Here is a 17,195-nt window from a genome sequence, read left to right on the forward strand (position 1 = left end):
ACACGGGCATTATGGTGACACGAGCATGCTTCTTTGACTAACCAAGGATGGCTCTAAGGCTTACACTAATCCGGTCCCACACATATTCACAATTTTGACCTAATTTGCTCAATTGCTCATATTGGGTCCAAACTCTTTCCAACCAACTTGGAATTTTCTCAATCGTCCATCAGCCGATCCCACACCCATAAGGGTCGGTTTCATGCCTTCTAAGATGGTCCCTCACTTCTCCATAAATTAGGTTTTGTTACCTAATGCTCAATCGAGCAACTATTTTAATAAATGATGAAACCGACACATAATCATCATTCTGTCACCAACCGGTTAACTGAGGACCCTGGTACACGCTCACTCGAGCATTCGAGCACCACATGGTCATCCGTCATCCCATGTGATCGGTCCCTCCTTCACTCATGACCAATTTTCAGCAATTCACCAATTGACGAACAATTGATCAAAAATTAGGGTTTCGAACAAAACGCTCCACAAATCATCATTCTGAGCAAGTTCAAACACTAATAAATTTATGTTGATCCATCAATCAACATATGGATTGATTATATAATATTCGATAGTCTATCAATATTTTAATTAATATTTTATTGGGTCACGTCACCAATAAATAATTCGTCGAACTGAGCAATACTTGCTCAGTTGCTCGAATATTGATCCAACTATCAATATTCAGTAATTCATCAGTAGTTCGTGGAAATCGCTCAGTTGCTCGAATATTGACCCAACTGTCAATATTCAGTAATTTATTAGTAATTCATCGAATTGAACAATACTTGCTCAATTGCTCGAATATTGATCCAACTATCAATATTCAGTAACTCGCCGAATTGGGCAACTCGAGTACTATCGCAGCTCCATATTCAACAACTCATCGAATTTACAATATTTGCTCGGACGAGCAATATTAACATTCATGAATCACTGAGCGTTCGTAAATCATGCTCAATTCAACAAAACCTAGACTCATTGTCTAATCAGTCAACAACTGACTAACTAAATACACGTCTGCCTTGCAGACTCCACGATTCGTGAGACATCAATCACGTCACATGAGGGGATATCACTTAGGGTTTTGTTCTGGCGGCCTACGACACGTGTCTTCATCCACGACGAGAAATGTGAGTAAGTCGTGCAAACGGTTGAAGGAGTTAGCAAAGTTGTGGGTGCACGATCAGTCAAGTCTCCACACGATACGGAACTGACTTTACCACGATCTCCCACTTTCCCACTCTTTCACTCAAGAAACTGTCACACTTACAGGGATCAATGTGTTCACTACTCTGACAATACAAATAAGTCCTCGAATTCATGATTGAGACAACGAGAATAACACACAAAAAATCCACGGGATATTGAACAGACAATCCATCGTATAACCAAGAATCATAGTGTGAGCAACACTATCTCAATCATTCGAAACTTATTTACACACATTTGGCGAAACCTTCAACACATCCACAATCCTTGATAAATCATTGATCCCACAATTCTCAGCTTCCCTCCTACAGATCAACCCATCTCCCTCTTTGCGACCGAATTGACTCTGGAACGGCCATTGACTTGGTTTAGGCCGGAGTCCTACAGATTGATCTCTCGAATCCAAGCACTCCCTTTGCAGTGCATCTGTGTGAGGTTGAGCAGTTTTCTCGGTTGAGGAGTCTCGACAACACGTCCGTCTCTTCACTTCCCTAAAAAACCAGCAAATCGTTTTTTCCCATCTACATGAGGGTGCAAGTCATGTACATTGTATGAGTGTAAGAGAGAATACAATGTCGAGAGAAGAGAGTTCTAAATATACTCAAGTTTGTCCGATAATCACATTATGTTTTCTAATATCAATCAATTGATTAGATCGTCAGTGATGCAGATATCTAATATCTATCATGGTATCAAACCTGGGATTTTTTTCTCAAGGGTAATCGATCCTTTAATATCTAATTGTTTGTCTGACTTAGTAAAATGTTGAGTGACATTAGAAACTCTGCCATCATAATTCTAAAAGTAGTTCTTCAAGTATCTTGTCTCTTTCGTCATTCATATATTATTATTAGGGTCTCTAATATTTTTCCGAAACCTATATAGATTTTGACGGTAGATTAATGGATGTCATTCGCATTCATAAATTTCCCAAAATCATGCATTCTGATTTAACATGTAAACATCGAGAAGAAAATTTATTTGGTTTTGTCTTAGCTTATCCATTAGTGTTGCATGAGCCATCAGCTCAATGGTTTGTATGAATCTATCCCTTTGTCTATTTTGGGTGACTTTTTGTGACCCCCAAAAATTATTGTAAAGCGTAAAAAATGCGGATTATAATAGAAAAAAAACACGTATAGCATGGTCGATGTTACTGTAGTTCAGTGGTTAAATTATTATGCAGTGATACTAATGATCACCATAGATCAAAAATCGTCAAAATAATTTTCATTTATCAATTATCTTAAAGAAAAACTCGTCGGCGCTGTTTTTTTTTTTAATTATAATTTTTTATTACCAATTAAAAACTTGTATTAAATTCTTTATCAAATTAAAAAGACTCGGTTCCAGAGCCAGATGGATTCTGTTAGAGCATCACTCGGTCGAGCTTGCAAGTTTTGTTATCTCAAGCTTGATGTCAATGTTAGATGTACAAAACTATATCTTGATTTTTACTCTACTAAAGTCAAGTCTCGGACTAGGATTAGAGCATGGTAGTTGAGTATTATAGATCACTGAATGACCCTTGAAAATTGAAGACTGGAGAACAAATAAAGATATTTGCGAGAACTTCATCAACAATGAGGTATCTGAAGACTGACATATCCTATTTACTGATGGCATATACCATTCTATCTTATGAGACTATGTCATATAATTTTTGTAGATTTAATATTACAAATAAGAAATTTAAAGTTCAAGATTGTCTTGGTTAAAATCTCGAGATATGATTCAAGCAATGGATGTTCATAAATCTTAAGCATTCTTAGTTGGAACAATTTACTTTTAACAAACTATTTTTGTTTCAATTTGATCATTTGGAAATTTCCCAGGCCACAATGCATACTGTCTATGGATATTAGGAATGTTTCAAATTGAATTACGAGCAATTTAGAACTTCTTGGCACAAGGCACACATACTTGTATGATTACCTAGTCAGTTTAATTACGCGAATTGTATATATTTGCAAACCCCTTACATCTGAAGTTCGGGAATGGGTGTTGATGGTGGATTTTCGACAAAGGTCAAAATCGTAAAATCATGATATTGCATGTTTCTGGCACGGCTTCCGGCATGTGACAATTCATATTTTACGAGACATGATGAATATGTTTCTCGAAAGGCCTCCACTAGCTGAGCGTTCTATACCTCGCATTTCATCATGACCTCTATGTATAATAACGTAATTGGGCGGTTTTCCGTAAAATTGAGAGCAACAACGCCTTCAGGACGTCGGTGACTCGCTGTTCCCTGACTCAATAGAGAGACCCACCTTTACATGGAAGAACGATTGGGCGGTTCTCCGTAAGATTGAGAGCAACAACGCCTTCAGGACGTCGGTGACACTCACTGTTCCCTGACTATGCAGAGAGACCGTGTATAGATCCAGACGGTTCTCCGCAAGATTGAGAGAAATAACGCCTTCAGGACTTCGGCAACGCTCGCTGTTTCCTCACTATGCACCTTTCAGAACGGATATGACGCTTTAACTGGCTAATATCTCTTCTGTAATAGATTAATTCTACTGTGACATTCACCACTGAATTCCTAGAAAATAATCTATTTTATCTCATTACTCTGATTCTATGGTCGAATCCACGGCTAATCTCATGGAATGGTAATAGATAATCTTGTTACTCTGATTCTATGGTCGAATCCACGATCCCATGGGATGGTAATGCTCAATTTATTATTCTGAATTCATGGACGAATCCACTGCTGATCCTATGGATTGGAAATCATTATTTGCTCAAAGAAATTATTAATTTTCTTTGTACATGAATTTAGTCTTTGCATTAATCCTAAAATAGCCAAAATCCTAAAATATCCTAAAATATTAATCCTAAAGAAATTAATATATTGTTAGTGAACATTTCAACTTTGAAATCTTAGATAAAATGGAACAAAAACAATTTAAATCCTCTCCAACAATTTATCTTTCTTCACGAGAGGATTTTCTTTAGCAACCATCTAACTCCCCAATTTTTTGTAGTCATGTGTACAACCATGTGTCTCTGGGAGCCGGTGCGTCGAACAATAGAAATTTCCGCAACGACACTTAAACCCCAAATGTCGAACCCTCTTTTTACAATTCCAGCACCGATATGTGTCTGCAGAACAATCCGCTGGTGACACATCCATTATGATCTTCTTCTTAACATGATCATCATCAGTAGCAGTTGAAACTCGTCCGAACTTATAAATACAAAAATCCGGATCTTTCTTCGTGGGAACAGATTGATCTGGAAGACACTCTTCAGCAGTCAAACTAGGTCTAAAATTACTAGTATAACACTTCGAACATAAGTTCCTAGTAGATTCACTCCCATAAAATCCACAACCCTTCTCACATAATCGAGGAGTTGATAATGCCGAACAGCCATCGTCGTTCTTTGCAAAATACATAATTCTCTAGTGAAATAACTCAGGATAATTTTTACGCTGCCTCTAAGATTTGGTTTTGTAGTAATAGAAAAACAACAACCAAAGTTTTGTATTTATGCAAGGCTGGTCGGCTATTCTAGGAGTCGGAAATACAATGAGTAGCTTGAGTATAATACATAATCACGAGTACATGGGATTCTTGAACTTCTATGAAAACTGAAATCATTCATGGAATTTGTTGACGCTGAAGCTAGAGAAGTCATCACAATAGATAGGTCGCGTTATTCAATTCTAGGGAAAGCGGTACAATGAAAGGTGTTGGGCAATACCTTATTGACTAACCCCATGGATACACTGCTAAGAAGGTAATAACAAATTAGTATTGATGTTAAATGGTGATTTTTTTTTGGGTGTCTGCTAATTGATGCAGCCTCGCCTTTATTATTGTCCGTCTGGATCTTAATTTATTAGACTTGTACACATCGTCCAAAATGTAAGCATTTATGTTTTTTTTATGAATGATAAATATATATATATATATATATGGAGAAACCACGAAAAGAAAAATTGGTTGGATATATGGCCTGGCCTTGTGTCTCTTATTTCTCAAATCAAGATCATTTCTTTTTTATGTGTCTCTTATTTCTTAAATCAAATCTTCTTCCGCAACTTTATTAATTTTGAAGCTAAAAGATTTGCTGAATATATCCAGGATCACTGTATTTTTTTATCAATAATTTTGTTTCATTAAACAGTGAAGACTCCACCAAATACAAAGTTTATCATGTAACCAGGATTATTTGGCTTTTCATTATAGATAGTTACATTATTTCTATCCAGTTGCACACCTTTCTTTGCAAGCTTATCTGCAGAGTAAACCGTCTCGCTAAGGTGGTGATTAGAATCTGTACAACGCATGCTAATCAGTTCTAAGACACCTAAACATACAACATCCCATTCTCCCAGTATCATTCCACAAACTTTCAAAACAAATAACCTCTACTTTGCAGTGTTTCGTGACGCCAGTTTCCTCAAGCATCTCAATATAACAAATTTGTCGATCATTGTTCGAAATTTTGAAACTTTTTTTCTTGAATAAAGAAGACAATCAAGTAGCCTCAAGTTGGTACAAAAAGATTGATGTTTGGCACATACATATGCATGTTTACCTTATGCCCATGGCAATTCCTCTATATCCCATCTCTCAAAACATCTGTTTTGTATGTGGTTATCCACGGTTTCTTTGTTCTTATGACACAATTAATTTGCGAGGTTACCTTTAACATATCGTGGCTAACTCTCACTTTGAAATAATTATATGTGGTTATCCACGGTTTCCAAACTCGCCTAATTTTGGCTTCCAATTGCAATGGTAAAATCTGAAATTCTTCCCGGGTTTTTGCACACTTTGAAATATACCCTTGCACCAGACTAGATTCACCTTTTTTAATGTATTTGAATGTTGTTATGTATTCTCTATTTCTATATTGATTTTCTTAAAAAATGTTTTGTAAAGTCTTTTTCAAGTTATTTTTTTATACCATGATTTCTATTTTCAAGTTATTTTTTATTTGGTCTCATCTGCATGGTTTAAATACCATACCAATTAGTTTATATTTTTTTATTTGGTCTCATCCGCATGGTTAAGAAGAAGGATCGGTACTGGATTGGTCCTTCTGTTATCCAATGAGTAAGGAATTTACTACTATGCTTTCTTTTTTGTGAAATTTGATTGATTATCAATTATGGACCTGATTTGATTTGTGATTTTTAGGCGAGGAGACGATTTTTTTTTTTTAACAGGTAAACATATTAGAAATCATTTCTTGGATTTTCTTAATTTTAATAGATTACGATGTCTTAACCAAACTTGTTTATTCGCGGATTATTTTTTTCTCTTTAAGCATGTTCTTTTACGAAGAAGGAAGTTTTTTACCAAATTAATTTTGAGTGTTAGTAAATACTTGAATTATGAAATACTGATGCTATTTCCTCTGCAATTTTCAATTCTTGAAAGATAAATATGTGAAATTTTCTCGTACTCCTAAAATTATTCCCCCCACCCAAAAAAAGATAAAGATTCCTACCAAAACTTTAGCTCATGCCATAATATTAATCCATAAAATCTTTGAGTTCAGGTTTGACAAAAAAAATTTGAGAAACCGAACGGACACCGGCTTCTCGCCCGGGAATCAAAAGTCCAATGGTGTATAATTCACAATCTAGGTCAAAGTCTTTGCATGAAATTGAACGCCAAGAGCGCATCTGGTGTAGTGGTATCATAGTACCCTCCCACGGTACTGACCAGGGTTCGATTCCCTGGATGCGCACTTTTTTCCATTTTGCCCAACACAAGAAAAATGAGTGCTGACCCTGACCAGGGTGCACTGACTCTTTGTGCCAGAGCTGTGTGGTTTGGGAAATTTCCACAAGTTTACTAATTTTTCCCTCAAATATCACTCAGTTCAACTGGAACCTTGGTCTTGGTTCAGAATTCACATGATCTCAGCAACTCATGGTGAAAAACAAACTGTTACTTTCCCTGATCAAAATATCTCTGCACCGACTTGGTTTCTTAGGGTGGAGAGTGAAGTGTCTGAAGACCACGGCATGTCAAGGACAATAATGTTTTTGATTAGGTTACCTACCTTCTGAAATGAGGGTACTTTACTTGACAATTGTGACACGCAATAATAACTAGCAACTGCATGAGGTAGTTGTCAGAGTTACTTTCAATTTTCACAATCAAAAGTACATTTTCAGTTAGGATATTTATAACCGTAACTAATTCATCTCCATGGAATGGTCTCCCTACACCAACAAAATTATTGTACGGTCCTAACAAACGTACCCCACCAACCATCCTAAACAAACATATTTCCCCTCTTCCTTCACTTTCTCTCATGACTAGCAGCAGTTAGCTAGAATGCTCTTGCTCTCTCAAATATATATAATTTCCTTCTTTCTCAACCTCTAAGCCTTCCACAGTTTAGAAATGAAGTTCGCAGGTTGCGGCAGCGGACGAGGTAGAGGAAAACTTGATGAACATGGGATCATGGAATTCAAGTCTAAAAACTTGGATGCTGAGAGAAGAAGAAGAGGAAAACTTAACCAAAGAATCAAGGATTTACGTGCGGCAGTTCCTATTATCAGTAATGTAATCATTTTCTAACTATGTTCAGGAAACATAAAATAATCCAATATCGTTAGCTAATTTATGTTTTTTTGAATTCAGATGACTAAAGCGGCCACTCTTGACGATGCAATAACATACATTAACGCGTTAAAACAACAAGTAGACGGTCTCAGTGATTGTCTTGAACAAATGGATACTACAGTACTTCCTCGAGCAGTAGAAGAAGAGGAGACTCAGGTCCAAGTTGAACTGGATCAAGATGTTGAGAAATGCAGTATAGATGTAATGCAACTGTTCTTTTTCGCTAATTAAACAGTTAGGACTACTTTCAGCTGCTCTTTGTTTGAGTTTGACACTAATAATCTGAGTTATTGCAGGAGGAAGTTAAGGTAAGCTATTTAGAAGAAAATAAATTGTGCATCAAGATAATATGCTATTCAAGAAGAGGTATTTTCACCACATTACTGGAGCTAATGACGACTCTGGGGTTTGAAATTATGGACAACAATTTTAGCTCCTTCAAAGGTGTTTGTCTGACTACCTTATCTGTCAAGGTAAAATTTGCAAATTTCTTTAACTTCTGCTGATTAAAATTAAAAAAGGAAGACTAAATTGCATTCGTTCTTATTTCTTTGGTGAGATCTACAGGGGAGCAAGGTGGAAGTGACTGAACTGGAGAAACTTGAAGAATATCTGCTACAAGCTGTTACAAGTTTGAACAACAACTTCAAACTCTAACTGATCCAGTATCTCAAAAACATTTGGATCAGAGCTAGTACAAAATAACTGTCTGCATTATTCTGAAAAGTTTCTTCAATCACTTTCCCCTTGCATATTGACAAAATTTCTCTAAACACTACATCTAAAAGGATTTACATGGCAGTATGAATATTGGTATTTCTTTCTATCTGTACCTGGCTCTCTGTGTTTTACTTATTTTACTTATCAATGTGCTTGCCATCCCCCTACTTCATCATCGAACCGGAGAGTCAGCATCAAACTATCAGAACAGTCATCTTCTTTTTTGGGGACTTTGTTCAAGATTCCGTTGATCCTACTAGGTGACCCATCTATCTTGCATTCAGAACTCTTCTCCTTTTCTGCAGCTGGCTTATGATCTATGCTGGCCGATTGCGTTTCAAGGCAATGATCGATGACCTGCTGAAGGCATTTTATATTATCAAATTCAGTTCTACCTGATAATTTGTACTAATGGTAATAAATATTTATCATCAAATGTTTTGATAATCTAAGACTAGTTCGGATAGAGCAGAGATCAACTTGTGTAGGTCCAAAACTGCAGATAGCCACAAAGTTGCTTTTTAATCTTCTGCTTTTGCTGAATGGGCATGATAATGGTAGAAGTAACCCATTTTAGACCATTTAGCAAAAAAAAATGAAAAGAAATTTGTCCTGCCATTTGGACTGACATAGTTATGCCCACAAAGAGTGCGTCAAACTAGTGACGGACAGAAACAGGTGGATATATGTGTAGGCATTTGTTAAGGACTATTTGGAATTTGTCTAAAACAAAATGAGTCTTCAGCCGCACAAAAGAACACTTCATTTGAAGGGTTTAGTACCATACCTGATGATTTTGTGAGTAAAACTCTTGAGAATCTGAAACTTGTATGTGTTTCTGACGCTGAACAGGGGAGACTTGAAAGTAGTCGCTTGTCGAAGCGTCCAAACTAATCCGCTTTCTTTTCAAGGAGCTTAAATCATTGGCAGGCTTGGTGAAACCAAAAGGAGGTTCCAACAAAGCTGCCTGTATAGCTTGTCTCGAGAATGCAGGAGGAGTTTCCGACATAGCAGCATCAGCGGTAGTTGGTCTCGAGAACCCAGGAGGAGGTTCCAAGACAGCAGCATCAGCAGTAGTTGGTCTCGAGAACCCAGGAGGAGGTTCCAAGATAGCAGCATCAGCAGTAGCTGGTCTCGAGAACCCAGGAGGAGGTTCCAAGATAGCAGCGTCAGCAGTAGCTGGTCTCGAGAATCCAGGAGGAGGTTTTAGGATAGCAGCATCAGCAGTAGTTGGTCTTGAGAATCCAGGAGGTTCCAGGATAGCAGCATCAGCAGTAGCTGAACTCGCGAATCCAGGAGGAGCATCACATTGAGGTTGCTCTTTTTTGATTGTTGATATAGGCTGTTTTGCTGAATTGTCAGACCTCTTGGATGCATTTATTACATTCGAACACACTTTTTTCGTACTTTCTACATCAAACTGCACCCTTTTCTCCACACAATTTGATTTCAGGACGACTTCGTCTGTTTTCCCGACATCTTTTCCTCCCACCATGTCGATGTCCATATCGGTTCCCATTGAGTCTCTTCTGATGATACTCAGTATGTCAACATCAGTATCGTGGTTCTTGTCTTTCAACCGACTCTTTTCTGATGGTTTGGTGGAAGGATGGTGCTTCTCTCGGTCAGCATCAAAGTCGTTGTTGTTGCACGGGGAGTAGTCTTTGTCTCTGTGCTGACACTTCTCTGAAGGTTTTGTGGAAGGATGGTGTTTCACTCTGTCAGCATTAGAGTCATAGTTGTTGCACGGGGAATAGTCTTTGTCTTCCTGCTGACGTTTCTCTGAAGCTTTTGAAGAAGGATGGTGCTTCACTCGGTCAGCATCAGAGTCATAGTTGTTGCATTGGGAATAGTTTTTCCCTTTGTGCTGACGCATCTCTGAAGGCTTGCTAGAAGGACGGTGCTTCGGTTGGTCAACATCAGAATCATAGTTGTTTGGGAGACTCTTTGCTGAAGGTTCTGGAGAAGGACGGTGCTTCTTCACAGATCGAAAAACTCCACATAGATAGAACTTCGAATTAATTTCTGTTCAGGGTAGAAAACATCAATATCTTTTCTTCAGGCAAAAACTCTTTACAAGAGACATACACCCTAAACAAAAAGAAACTAAAACACAATTAAAAAAACTTCATACATAAGCGCCATCGATCCACGGTGAGTCACCATTTGTAGGCTTTCAATATCTTTGAATAGCATACCCCTAAGGCCTTAACTCATGCGGAGTATTATAAATATGACATCCTCTCGAAAAGAAAGACAAAAAGCTTACTGATCCAAACTCTACAGATTTGTCACGTCCTCACCAACTAAATTATAATCTCATTTTCAAAAGGTAAGGAATATTGTAATAGAGAGGAGGGCAGTGAAAGTAAATGAAATGTACTCCTTTTAAATACTTTACACTATTTTCGTGTGGTTAGCTGTTATTCGTTATTAGACTTTCCCTCTTAAAGCAATAATGTTTTTTACCGTCCTCGTATATTGATTAATTTAATAAAATCTATAGTACCAATGAAACTGAATAACTCACTCTGACAATCCGCAGGCAACTTTTTTGAGGTAAATATCAGCAACTCGACATCATTCAAGCAGCTCCGCATGGTCAAATCCCTCGATACGATAAAATCAGAAAGGATATGATAGTTCTTTGTGGATCTGCAGCACAAATAGAACAGCACAATACAACAGATTATTCTTTTACCCTCACCAAGAACAAAATTACAGATGGAAACTGACAAAAAGATAAATATCAAACCTCTCATCATCTCCAGGGAGAAAATAAAGGGCAATATCATCCTTAGTAGGACATAATCTATTAAAATTCTCAACACAAACATCGCTACGAGGATGCAGCTTAAATTGCAGCAGTCTAGGTATTTCCTTAAAAACCTTGGCTGCTTTTACATGAACCTTTCGAGGGGGATGGGCCTGTAATCCTTCGTATGACCCATCCATAAGAGTTGTGCCCATGATCTCAAAGCTTCCCCTGGAGAAGAACAATTTAAACTTAAGTAAAGCATGGACAAACAATTGTTTATATGCACAGAAATTTTGAGAAGGATGTACATCCCATGGAACGGGCACATTGTACAGAAGCAGTAACTTCTTCAGTATTATTTAAATAGAGAGAAAAGGCAGAAGTTACTCACTTCCATGTGGCACTTATAGAAAGATGGTCCGGAAGCCCCTTCTCAAACATCTCATATTCCTTAGATGAAGATCCATCCTTTGAACATTCAACTTCTTTGGCAGGTGGAGAAGAAACGTGAACTGATTCCTGTTCAGGTAGATCAAACTCTCCAACTGGTGACTCAACATGCTTTGAGCTTCCAACTGGTTTAGCAGGTGGGAGAGATACGTGAAATGGTTCCTCTTCCCGTAGAACAAACTCTTGAGATGGTGAATTTACATGCTTTGAGCTTCCAACTGGTTTAGCAGGTGGGGGAGATGCGTGAAATTCCTCTTCCCATAGAACATGCTTTTTAACTGGTGGCTTAACAACCTCAGTGCCTGAAAAAAAAAGCTTCACAATTAACAACTGGTATATAACTCGATGTAACCGAAATTCCAAATAACAGGTAATAAGGAAGCTCATGCAGGCTCAAAAAAAGTTTACCTGGCTTGTTTTTTCTTAACAATTCTGTCACTTTATGCTTATCTTTTGCAACACTTTCGATAGGTCGGGACCAATTTGATGGAAAATGCTGTGTTTCGGCATCAGAATCTCTAATTTTAGGTTTCCCCGCATGTGAGTGTAGAGAAGTCTTGATAACTTGTGGCTGTGTAATGCGAGGTTGTCCCCTAGTAGGTACTGAAAAACTAAAATACCCAGGAGGTGATGTATGTTGTGAGGGTAACGTACTTGTGGAAAACCTCTTCAACGTTTCAGACTCGGCATCAGAATCTCTTATTTTCGGTTTCCCCGCATGTGAGTGTAGAGAAGACTTAATAACTTGTGGGTGTTTAGTGCTAGGTTGTCCCCTAGTAGGTACTGAAAAACTAAAATATCCAGGAGGTGATGCATGTTGTGAGGGTAACGGACTTGTGGAAAACCTCTTTGACGCTTCAGACACAGAAGCAGGATATTTTCTTGAGGTTATATGATTCAGGTTTCTAGAAGAACCAGTCTGTGAGCCCATCCTGGCCGTAGCAGCTGCCTCTCCGCTTGATAGCTTAACGGCATCTGCAACATCAAGGTATTTTACCTTTCCTGTCTGAACCTCCTTTATATAATCTCTTGATGAACGCGATGAACGTGCAGCAGAAATGAGACGTGAACCTAACTTCGTTTGAAGATTTTCAGATGTTTTACGCGGAAGTTGCACACTGGTCATGATTTCACTCTTAGAACATGCTGCACAAGACCATTTTTCTGGACGTTCAGGCATCTTCCTTCCAAAGCCCATGCAATAGCTGAAAATAGGAAGACAAAAGACATTCAACTATCTCCAGTATTATTTCAATGATCGAAAGAATTATATGGAAAAACGCCTGGCCCAGTTTAACATGGTTTATGCATTCCAGATGTGATTATATCACTGTTCAACATTTTACTAATCTCCTTCTTCCACTGCGACCCTCATTACCACAGTTACATCTCTACATTCTTACAGTAAAGGAACCCCGCTATTTGCATCCAATTTACTACATGTCTAAGATGTAAAACCTAACAAGAGTGCAGATTCTGACGAGCAAAATTAGAATACCTTTGGGAGCTTGATCTCGACTGCTACCAATCTTGTGGAATGACACAATAGTGTGTGCACGTATGTACTGTGTACTTAAAAACTCTGGTGTGGTACACTGGTACTATTTAAATCACCTCAAAGACAATCATTTTGCACTCAAACCATAGTTAAAAAAAGAAAATGTCTGGAAGAGACAGAGATCATGCATCAAATTCGAAAAGAAAATCTTAAATGTGACTGAATCAGTTTTCAACTCCAATTACTGCTTAACAGTGAACATCCCATGCTATAATAATTGATGCTCAATACATAGTCATTGACTCTTATAGGTCTTATAACACACGTTTTGGCAGTTTCTTAATTAATCACACAGTAGAAAAATGCAGAAATGCAATATAATCATATAGCATTGAGCGTCTAACTAGGATACACTCGTCATGTTAAGTATGCAACCTTGCTATGGAAGAGATATGGAACTACTGATAAGCAAAATCTAATCAATTTACACCCGTAAGAGGACCTACTCCATTACCCAACAAAATGAAAAAAACACAAAAGATGGCAAAAGATATCTTGGAGTACTCAGCAAAATGAAACACATGCACTAGCAGAAGAGATAAAGGAGTACATACATATGCTCTTTAGAAACCTTGCAAATGAAACAAGTTTCTAGAAGGCTTGCATTGCGAGCATCCCCACAAGTATCACATGGTCGATTCTGCACAATGAAAAGAATATATCGAAGTATGAGATTGACGGCGCGCAAGATCCAAATTTTAGGAATTACTCCAGCGGACAAAAGCTTATGATATACTCCTATAACATCAACACAAAAGTGTTTATAATTAGACAAAAACTGAGAATAATAACATAATTAACTGATGATATAGGTAGTGTTCTGGCACAATCAAACTAATACCTCTCTTGGAATCTTGCCATGATGTTTAAGATCACAATTTGAAAAACTAGTATCAGTATCACCACAACTTCTAATAGAACCCCTTTTCTGCTTTCCTCTTTTCTAATTTTTATACATAAAATTCTAATTAATCACTCAACTTTCACTTGCTAAACAACTACTGTCACTCTTTAAAGTTCTTAACAATCAAACTTTACACATTGAAGAGTGATCACTCAACCTACAGTGACATGCACTAGATCACAAGAGATAAGAGTTGCAGGAGAAAAAATACTAGCAAAATCAAAGACGAAATTAACAATAAAAGAAATTGGGTTTTGTCTCTCTATATACCTTTAAACTTGGGAAACCAAACATTTTTTATTAATTTTTCTTGCATGCAGTAATTACTAGACACTTGGAAATGAAAGAGTACCTATTGCCTTTGACTTGTCTAATCAGTTTTTGTGAAAAATCAATTTCCAATACAATATAACAAAAATAATCAATTTTGAATGTCGTAAAAATTAAAATTTATTCAAAATTACATTAATAATTTTGTTTTGGAAATTATAAAACCATTGAACCTCGCAGAGTTCGTGATACATCTCAAATAAGTGCATAGGACGCTTAGTAATATCAAAAGTCTGATAATAAATGCCATACTTAAAAAGTAAAACCTGCTGCATTGATATTGACATGCCAAGATGTATCTTTACAATTAATAACATGATTTAGACAAGTAAACAAGAATACAAGCTATATATAGGCTATCATCATTATATGCTTTTCCTCAGAATATGTACTAAAATGTGTCAAAGTGGACTGTGTTTGAAAAATGTTAAAGTTAACTGGGCCCTTCATACTGAAGGAATGAATTTGGGCTCATGGATCCATACCCAAAGCATGAATCTTCCTAAAAGACCCTAAAAGTTTGATTTTGGTCTCCCCATTTCTCTCTGCTCTCAGACCTAGAATGAAAACACCATTCCTTCATGATCAAGTAATCAATAGTGACTTTGTAGGTCAACAACTCACTAACTGAGCCATTAGAGTAAAAGGGTTTCTCCCAAAATGGGTTTTCATGGAAGATGAAGTTGAAAAAACCAGTAAAATCAGTAAATCCCCCATCACAGAAACAGAGAAACTGAACTCTAGTAACAAAACTGTAATGGAAAATCCAAAAAAAGAAAAAAAAAATCAAGGTAAAATCAACTTGAACAAAACCCCCTTTTGCTTAGAATCAAGATAAAAATCAAGAAAAAAAATTCTAAGAATAATCAAAAAAATCCAAACCCCATTCCATGTATGAAACAGAGAGAGAGGAAGCAGCAACATAAACCTACCGGGTTTGGTCCTTGGATATTCCTGTGACCCTCTTCTTCCATTTTTCAGTTTTTCTTGAAACTTCTCTCCCTCTCTGATAATAACAAATTTCTGCAAAATAAAGAAAAATATACTAAAAATAAGGAAAAAATCAAAACAAACCAAAAAAAAATAAAAACACAAATATTCTGCTTCCTTGAAACCACCTACATTATCTAATTTCTCAACCAAACCTCCAGTTTCTCAGTTCAAATAAAACCTATCTCCTATCCATTCAAACCCTTCTCTTACTTTTCTTCTGTATTCACAACTCTGCTGCAGACCTTCATGTGCTCTCTGTGGTTAAAGCTATTTTTATAAATATGAATACAGACAACAATAGCAAAAGCAGAACAGGGGAGGTGAAGGCAATTCTGTTTTTTGAAAAGACTGGGAGGTTGATGTTTTGATGCGACGATAATGACATTTCACTCACTGTAGACCGTCTGATGGTTTTTTTTTATAGTGTTCTGATTTCATAGTGCCATTTTGGTGAAAGAATTGGGTTTTGTTCAACAGAGGAGAGAAATTCTGCTTTTGAGGGTGTTTTGGTAATTGTGTATGTGTGTGGGTAGGAAAGTACTGGTGAACGTGGTTAGTGTACACCTGACCTGACTGAGTACTGGTTAGACTAGTGTGCACCTGATGGAATATGCGTCTACCTCCTCCGTAGTAGTCCGTACTATTTGATTTAGACAGACAGACAGCTGCCGGGAAGATTATTTGATTTTGATTTCAAAGATATACGAGTATTATTTTCTGCATAAAGTCAAATATTTTAGAGATATCTATTTCTTTTTAGTTTTATTTTTGTCACTAAAAAATTGCTTTTATGATGGACCGCCTATTCATTTTTCCTAGTTGTATAGCATTCAGCTAGACCAATATCCTGTTCTATCACGACTCTTTAAGCAAAATTTGCACGGAATTACTTATTGACAATTGAAGCATGTGAATCCAAGCTTTTAAGTTTTTTTAACGACAATAAGAATGGAACGAAGATTTGCAAAATTATTACGAGGGAGTACCAAACTCTTGGGTGTGTATCAAATTTCAAAAATAAAAAAAAAATCTTGAACCTTTAGGGTAATTCATGTGATATGGAGGTAAAAACATCCATAACTTAAGGCTAATTCCTATGGGCTAGATATCTAGCAGTTAGATTGGTCATTCACGTCAGCTAGGGCAACCTCTAAGTCCTATGGGCTAGATATCTAACAGCTAGATTGGTCATCCACGTCATCTGGGACCACTATAGAACGTTGTTTGGTTCAGCGTTTTAAATCTCAGTTGTTAGATCATAAAATTTATCTCCCAGCGCTGAACCGTTCAGCGTTAAAAACACTTTTTGAGCGCTGAATCATTCAGCTTTTCAATCTCGCTGCTAGTTGAACTGCGAGCACTTGATAGGAGAGAGAACTATCCAATGCTAGTGTTAACTTTTTTTCCACACTTTTTTCATGATTTGCAACACTTTTTGGCCAATTTAGCAGTTATATCTAGCCCATAGGGTTAGCCTAATGAGTATCCACATATATATGGACCCTCGGCAACTAGCGGAGTTAAAACCCACCGTGGGAAAAAAAGTTGGTCCATCTGGTAGTTCGTAGTCGGGATTTTAAAAAAAATGAAAAACAAAAGCGAATTTTAGGCGCAGGCCCAAAAAAAATTATTTTCTTACCGTCAGGCCCATAATTAACTTTGGAT

At 37.1% G+C, this 17,195-nt stretch overlaps 2 protein-coding genes and 1 non-coding gene across 5 annotated transcripts; 2 read left to right on the top strand and 1 right to left on the bottom strand.

The window, feature by feature from the left end:
* The first annotated feature begins 6,859 nt into the window (after positions 1–6,859).
* Positions 6,860–6,930, top strand: TRNAG-CCC. The gene has a single exon. It is a non-coding gene; the product is annotated as a tRNA-Gly (tRNA).
* A 616-nt stretch (positions 6,931–7,546) lies between these two features.
* LOC113308314 (transcription factor DYT1-like) lies at positions 7,547–8,474 on the top strand. The gene is made up of 4 exons (XM_026556793.1): positions 7,547–7,757; positions 7,836–8,018; positions 8,114–8,290; positions 8,385–8,474. Exons 1-4 carry the CDS (start codon positions 7,596–7,598, stop codon positions 8,472–8,474), a joined length of 612 nt encoding a protein of 203 aa, XP_026412578.1. The 5' UTR covers positions 7,547–7,595.
* A 171-nt stretch (positions 8,475–8,645) lies between these two features.
* On the bottom strand, positions 8,646–15,798 carry LOC113308312. Of its 3 annotated transcripts, none has more exons than XM_026556791.1 (9): positions 15,660–15,798; positions 15,470–15,560; positions 13,858–13,943; positions 12,154–12,950; positions 11,687–12,047; positions 11,293–11,523; positions 11,068–11,192; positions 9,325–10,562; positions 8,646–8,894 (listed from the first exon to the last, which is right to left on the bottom strand). In XM_026556791.1, exons 2-9 carry the CDS (start codon positions 15,509–15,511, stop codon positions 8,682–8,684), a joined length of 3,093 nt encoding a protein of 1,030 aa, XP_026412576.1. In that variant the 5' UTR covers positions 15,512–15,560; positions 15,660–15,798; the 3' UTR covers positions 8,646–8,681. The 3 variants fall into 3 exon arrangements, with proteins under 3 accessions (XP_026412576.1, XP_026412575.1, XP_026412577.1); XM_026556790.1 differs by having other exon boundaries at positions 8,646–8,897; XM_026556792.1 differs by lacking the exons at positions 15,470–15,560; positions 15,660–15,798 and adding an exon at positions 14,145–14,410 and having other exon boundaries at positions 8,646–8,897.
* Between the last annotated feature and the right edge of the window lie 1,397 nt (positions 15,799–17,195).

Source organism: Papaver somniferum, chromosome 9 (assembly GCF_003573695.1).
Source record: "Papaver somniferum cultivar HN1 chromosome 9, ASM357369v1, whole genome shotgun sequence".
Lineage (NCBI taxonomy): Eukaryota > Viridiplantae > Streptophyta > Magnoliopsida > Ranunculales > Papaveraceae > Papaver > Papaver somniferum.